General features: G+C 50.8%; 2 protein-coding genes across 2 annotated transcripts; one reads left to right on the top strand and one right to left on the bottom strand.

Annotated features, from left to right (window-relative positions):
- The first annotated feature begins 2,006 nt into the window (after positions 1-2,006).
- LOC136522222 (large ribosomal subunit protein uL6-like) lies at positions 2,007-3,828 on the top strand. The gene is made up of 3 exons (XM_066516017.1): positions 2,007-2,474; positions 2,588-2,710; positions 3,469-3,828. The coding sequence occupies exons 1-3, from the start codon at positions 2,112-2,114 to the stop codon at positions 3,553-3,555; spliced, it is 573 nt and encodes a 190-aa protein (XP_066372114.1). The 5' UTR covers positions 2,007-2,111; the 3' UTR covers positions 3,556-3,828.
- A 463-nt stretch (positions 3,829-4,291) lies between these two features.
- Positions 4,292-6,198, bottom strand: LOC136522220 (uncharacterized). Its single transcript, XM_066516016.1, has 4 exons — positions 5,702-6,198; positions 5,365-5,594; positions 5,154-5,264; positions 4,292-5,076 (listed from the first exon to the last, which is right to left on the bottom strand). The coding sequence occupies exons 1-4, from the start codon at positions 6,193-6,195 to the stop codon at positions 4,337-4,339; spliced, it is 1,575 nt and encodes a 524-aa protein (XP_066372113.1). The 5' UTR covers positions 6,196-6,198; the 3' UTR covers positions 4,292-4,336.
- Between the last annotated feature and the right edge of the window lie 354 nt (positions 6,199-6,552).

Genomic DNA, 6,552 nt, shown 5'->3' with positions numbered 1-6,552 from the left:
CATATCGGAGCTTCTGTCGCTCTCGGCCCTTCCAACTAGAGCTGACCGGACCTCTTGTACCCCCCATCTTTCTCCTTCTCGTTTGTAACCCCACTGCAAACTTCGAGCACCTAGGCTCAGGAATAAAGTCATCGATCGACTCAAACTGGACGTAGGGCACATTGCCTGAACCAGTGTAAACCCTGTGTCATTGAGTGCTAGGCCACCTCCGATCACAACGTACGGCAAGACTACAAATATTTACTTGTTGGTCACTTTCTGCACCGATAGGTACCTCTATGGTTGCTATTGCAAAACATCCCGCTATTCATACTAAGGCTATGCCTAAGTATGTTGCACCTAATTTGAGAGGACCCAAAATTATTTGGGTACCATCAAAAAGTGGATGATTATTTGTAAGTACCATCGGCATTGGAGATTTGATTCAATTGACCTCATATTGTTCATCATATGTTGAATCAAGTTATAAAGCTTAGTGCACATCCAAACCCAATGCCATGTGAAAATTGAGTGAAGTCCAAGTGCTATCAACATACAAGTGCTATAATTCAAGTTGTTGGTGATTTATTGGATATATTTGATGACTTACAAGTAATTGAGTTGAAGCTTGCTAGTGAGCTTAGTTGGCTTTGTGCTTTTGCTTACTAGCATATGTAGGAACCCCCTCATTGCTTGAAATACTAGTGGCATATGTTTGTGTGACATTGCTCCTAGAATTAGTTAGGTGTGCTCTAGCTAGCCCGACACCTTTGTTGCTTAATTAGGATCTTAGCGAGGTGCTAGAGAACATAGATAGAGGGGTGTAGTCTTGGTTATACCGATAGTTTTAATTCCACACTTGTTTTGGTTAGCCGGCGTGATTAAGTTTTAGAAACAACTATTCACCCCCCCTCTAGTCGCCATCTCGACCCTACAGCAGTGCGGGCCCTAGGGGGAGGGCACGGGGTGTGACGGCCGAGGGACCAGGCGAGGGAGCGGCCCAAGCCGAGGTATACAAACCCCATGCCCTATAGTCCGTTAGGCATCAGCAAGCTAATGAGCAGACAGAAGAGAAGAAGAGAACTGGCCAGGCGACCCAAGAAGACAACGTCTGCCTTTCTTTCCCAGTTTTCCTTTCCCCACGGCCCTCGGACAGACTGACAGAGAGAACAGAGGAGGCGAGGAGCCACGTAGCGGCTGCACACTTTGATCGTGACTCGCGAGTTCGCGAAGCGCCGATGCACACACGCGGAGCCAGAGAGCCGTGCCGCCGCGGAGAGCTAGATTGCCCGAGACACGAACACGGCACACGACGGCGACGACCAGGCAGGGCTCCACGATGACGACATATTGGTTCTTTCCTTCTTGCGAATTGCGATCGCCGATCAATTGTTTCAATTCATGTCCAGGACCTAGGTAATTTTTTCCTTGTTCATTTTTTAATCCAAATTAACTATTTATATAGTATTTCAGACTTCTAGCCCTTTGTACTTATATAGTGTTTTTCTTCTTATTTATGTGTTTATAATTTTAGAATATTTTTTCTTAAGGTAATCATATTAGTTCTAGAAGTACAAATATATTGTTTTTTTAGTCTACATTGTTCCTCGATAATTATCAGACATGTTAAATTAAAAATATATTATTGGATTTGCTTTCGCTTTGCAAGTAAAATTAGCGTCTATATTATAGGATTTTATACATGGTCTAGAGGGTTCGCTTAAAATCCTAGGATCGGCACTGTCCTTCAGATTTTGTACACCTTATAAGCCTGTCCAAAATAACAAGGTACAAGTCCACGTCGAGCAACCAAATATACCCAGCTTCTTCTCTGAGGCATCCACTCTGCGGCCCATACGGTCTGAAAGCCCAGAAGAATGGCCCAGTAGTAGTAGTGGCCCACCTGACCTCTTGGCTCGCAAACTAACCCTAAGCCACCGATCCGACGGCGGGGATCTCCCGATCAAACCACAAAACCCTACCCGTCACCGCCCCCTTATATAAAATGGCTCGCCCTCAGCGCGCCGCCGTTCCTTCGCGCACACAAGCAAACCCTCCTCCCCTCCGCAGCCTGTCGCCCGCCCGCCCGAGGAGGAGGAAGAGAAGGCGAAGGAGTAGCAGCACCGGGCAAGATGAAGACGATCCTGGCGTCGGAGACGATGGACATCCCGGAGGGCGTGACGGTGACGGTGGCCGCCAAGCTGGTGACGGTGGAGGGCCCCCGCGGGAAGCTCACCCGCAACTTCAAGCACCTCAACCTCGACTTCCAGCTGCAGGAGGGCGGGCGCAAGCTCAAGGTGGACGCCTGGTTCGGCACCCGCCGCACCATGGCCGCCATCCGCACCGCCATCTCCCACGTCGAGAACCTCATCAAGGGCGTCACCAAGGGGTACCGCTACAAGATGAGGTTCGTCTATGCTCATTTCCCCATCAACGCCTCCATCACCAACAGCAACACCGCCATCGAGATCAGGAACTTCCTTGGCGAGAAGAAGGTACCCATCTTTCTTTCGCGCGTGCGGCCGAGCAGATCAGATCTGGGAGTGTGGTGATGCGTTCTGACCTTTGACTGACTGGTTGGTGTTCATGATGATCCCGGGATGGCCAGGTCAGGAAGGTGGACATGCTTGAGGGCGTGACCATCCTTCGGTCCGAGAAGGTCAAGGATGAGCTCATCCTCGACGGCAACGACATCGAGCTCGTCTCTCGCTCCGCCGCCCTCATCAACCAGGTGAATACCTACCTATTGATTGCATCCCGTCTGTCATCGCTTATCATCTCTTACCGGTACATATACGAGGCGGTTGCTGTATGCAGTGTCAGATGTGCTTTGGTGTGGTAGATCATGATCCTTGCATTTATTCCTCATTATTGCTCTGTTATGAAGCAATTATTGCTGGTGTAGATAAATTTTAGTAATCCAATATCAAATGATAGGGTTTTATCACATTGGCTGTGCCTGGATGGTAGGAACCAGGTGGTTTCTGCTTGAAATGTCCAGGTAGATCGCATTTTAAGTTCATATGACACTAGTGCTGTCAAATACAAACTAGAACTGTAGCCCTGCATCTCGAGATGTATAAATATCCATCATTCATGTATTTAGTATTTTAAGGCTCTGTATTTAGTAACAGCGAGCACCTAATGCCTTGAAAATGTTATGATTGATCTTAGTCCTAACTGTGGAAATGCGCGTGTAGTAGATTAACTATGTGATGAATTCAGTGAGAAACTATTGTTGTCTTGTTTCATTTTTGTACCTGTTGCTGACATTGTGATATTTTACACATGGTATGTCACCTTCTAGTGCAATGCTTATGTCAACTATTGTTCCTGCTTCTATTTTGATCTTTGTTTTCCTCTTTGAAGGGCATCATGAATTTACTAGTTTTGTTGATTGCTGTTATATAATTCTCATTACTACTGGTGGATTTGGATTGATGTGCTATGATTTGTGTTGAGGAATGAGTTTTCTCCATTTCTCTACAGAAATGCCATGTCAAGAAGAAGGATATCAGAAAGTTCTTGGACGGTATCTATGTCAGCGACAAGGGTGTGATCGAGGAGGAGCAGTGAGTGACAAAGTAGCTAAAATGCCTGGAGATGATCCAGAAGTGCTACATCTGCCTGCCATGTTGCTATTATCGTTTGGGTTGCAATTTTCCGAGACTGAATTTTGTACTTGGTTAGGATGTGTTATGGAGCATGCTATCTTATCCTACATATTGTCGTCTCTGTTTAAGAATATGAACCTTGTTTCTCATTCCCTAAAGATAGTTGACTGCCAGTGTTTGTGGTTGAAACGAAAACCGGAGGTTTATTAACTGAATTTGCGTATTCGATTGGATTGCCATGCTGACTGCTACGCGTTCATCTTGTTTTGAATTTTGCATCTCAGTTTAAATTCTATTTTCAAAAGGTCAATGGCTTGAAGTACCCAGGAAAGTCTTAGCCCTTGCTGTTTTTCTATTTCATTACACCAACACGCAGAATGCGGTGGTTGGAACTCGGATTGAGATTCTGAATGGGGCACTGATATGTTGTTTTACTTTGATTTGATTCGTCTCAAATTTCACTTTCACATTGAATGTTTTATCTAAATTTCCTAGTTGGAGCCTGTACGTGTATTCACACTTTCGTGCATAGCAGTATTGGCAAAATATTTCATGTCTTTAAAAGGTATGGACATTGCTAATACAAAATTGCAAATTACTAATGTCTAAATGGATCCACCTATCATTAGCAGTTCAAAAAATAAGTTTGTGAACTCTAGCGAAACCTGGTTTTTTTTCAGAACTCTATAAAGCAAGCATTCTTCTAGCGAGTGTGCCACAGGAAAACACACTTCATGTTGAGTTCAGCCGCAGATTCTTCTGAGCACGAACATGCCATATCCGATGCCAAGAAACGTGGCAATGGAGATCCCGAAGATGCGGACGAGGATTCCGGGCACCACGAGCGAGGTCCAGCCTTTGGCCGTGGCCATGGCGGCCGCGGTGGTGGGCCCGCCGACGTTGGCGTTGGAGGCGATGAGCAGCGGCTTCCTGTCCATCCCCATGATCCTGCCGGCCGCGAGCACAACGGCGAGGTGGACGGACACCTGGACGAGCGCGAAGGCGAAGACGCTGGGCGCCCGGGTGACCGCGTCCACGACGTTGCCGTTGGCCCCGACGACGGCGAAGAAGAGCTGCATGAGGATGAGCGCCAGGGACTCGCCGGCCGGCGCGAGCCTGCCGAGCGGGCCCGGGAACGCCGTGGCCAGGAACACCACCAGCGCCGTGACGCACGGCAGCGTGCCGCCCTGGAGGCCCAGCCGCGCGGCCATGGCCGACCCGGCCTTGCAGATGATGAAGGACAGCGCGACCGCCGCGCCGCCGTTCAGCACGAACAGCCGCCCGCCCCCGCTGCCGCCCTCGTCGGGCTCGCCATCCTTCTGCGGACTCTCCGTCGCCGTCTTGGGCTCTGCTGGGATGTTGGACGCCAGTGAGAAGAGCGCCATGAAGTAGAGCGCCGAGATAAGGTTGTCCGCTGCGACGCCGGCGGCGAGGACCGATGGCGTGAGGCCCAGAGCTTCCGAGATGGCGACGTAGTTCACCGCTGCTCGTTGCAGTCGATGATGTCATCAGTGGGCAGTGGCAGTGATGAGTGAGAGTAAGCAAAGCATTTACAGTTACCTCCGCCAATGTAGCTGCCCATGAGTGCAGCTGCGATCTTCCAGCTATCTTGGCCCAGCGATCTCATGGGGATCAGCAGGTACGCCACCGTCGTGCCGATTACAGTTGCGACTGCACACCAAAATGTTCAACATTCATTCGATTGATTGATGAGATAGATGAGCCTGAGGCCTACGAAAAGAAAAGAAAAAAGATGCGATTTTGCCGCAACCAGATCCGAGAAGGAAGGCCTTGAGGAGGTCGCCGGTGGTGCGGACGACGCGGCGGAGGTCGGCGCCGAGGAGCAGCAGCGGGACGGCGGCCGGCAGCAGGTACTCCATGACGGCGTCGTGCGCCGGCGCGCCGGGGGTGACGAGGCCGACGGCCGTGGCGGCCAGGCCGGCCATGATGCTGACCAGCGCCCCGCTGAGCGCGGCGCCCCATGACGTGTTCTCCTCCGCCCTTCGTATATTTGCCATTCAATCCATTTCGTCGACGTTACACGGGGCGTAGGGCGACTGGGCGAGGCAGACAAGCAAGCTCCGGTCAGCCGGTCGTCGGTGGCTTACCATGTGCCGAACGCGGCGGCGGAGAGGAGGAAGGCCCAGTTGCCCCAGTGGTCGCCGGGCGCGATGGCCACCGCGGCGGCGGCGGTGGCGGGCGGGCGGAGGGCGTGGCGAAGGCGAGGGGAGGAGGAGGCCCACTTGTCGTGGCCGCCGTGGTGATGCCGGATGGTACAGGTTTGTGGGCGAGGCGGCGGGCGGCGGAGGAAGAGGAGCCGACGGTGCTGCGGCGACGGCGAGGGGTGGTTGGAGAGGAGGAGCTGAGCCTGTGCGGCGGGTGGCGCCATGCCGCCCCCCACCTCACCCGAAACAAAATCCTCTTTGTCCTGTTGGGGCGCGCCGCGCCTGCGCCATGTGTTTGCTTGCTCTTGTGCACTGGACACCGGTGCTGCCGGCCGGCCGGCCCTTTCCTCCTGCTCCTCCTGTCCGTATTTTTCTTGCCATTTTACCTGTCCTTTTACGGCACAATTTTTTGTTTTCTCGCATGGAGGAAGTGACATGGAGTCTCGTGCTCATCTTGTCTTATATTCTACTGATGATGGTGAAATGTTTGTGACCTTTATCATGCTCATCTTGTCTTATATTCTACTGATGATGGTGAAATGTTTGTGACCTTTATTTTCTTCGTTTTCTTCTTCAGAAGAAAGGATTTATACGTATAGGATGTTTTCTTCTTTTTAGAGGAAAAACATTTTTGCTAATCTACGACGAGAGTCAAGATACCCAATCAAGCCGACTGAATCCCTCCAAAATTCCAAAGATGCAGGCGGCCGAACCTGGACCAATATTCGGCTGCATATGTCAGTGTAGCCATGCTGCCACTTGTCAGTTGCCCCTGTCCGTTCCACCAATTTCCA

This window comes from Miscanthus floridulus, chromosome 18, assembly GCF_019320115.1.
Source record: "Miscanthus floridulus cultivar M001 chromosome 18, ASM1932011v1, whole genome shotgun sequence".
In the NCBI taxonomy this organism is placed as follows: Eukaryota; Viridiplantae; Streptophyta; class Magnoliopsida; order Poales; family Poaceae; genus Miscanthus; species Miscanthus floridulus.
The sequence above is the reverse complement of the archived record's forward strand: the minus strand, read 5'-3'. Positions and strand labels throughout refer to the sequence as shown.

What these genes read in the sequence shown, in the direction of transcription:
- LOC136522220 (XM_066516016.1), bottom strand. Translation starts at nt 6,195, where the DNA reads ATGTCACTTCCTCCATGCGAGAAAACAAAAAATTGTGCCGTAAAAGGA. An exon ending in GCCGCCGCGTTCGGCACATG is followed by an intron (nt 5,595 to 5,701) that starts GTAAGCCACCGA and finishes AAATATACGAAG; the next exon opens with GGCGGAGGAGAACACGTCAT. An exon ending in GGCCTTCCTTCTCGGATCTG is followed by an intron (nt 5,265 to 5,364) that starts GTTGCGGCAAAA and finishes TTTGGTGTGCAG; the next exon opens with TCGCAACTGTAATCGGCACG.
- LOC136522222 (XM_066516017.1), top strand. Translation starts at nt 2,112, where the DNA reads ATGAAGACGATCCTGGCGTCGGAGACGATGGACATCCCGGAGGGCGTG. An exon ending in ACTTCCTTGGCGAGAAGAAG is followed by an intron (nt 2,475 to 2,587) that starts GTACCCATCTTT and finishes CGGGATGGCCAG; the next exon opens with GTCAGGAAGGTGGACATGCT. An exon ending in CCGCCGCCCTCATCAACCAG is followed by an intron (nt 2,711 to 3,468) that starts GTGAATACCTAC and finishes ATTTCTCTACAG; the next exon opens with AAATGCCATGTCAAGAAGAA.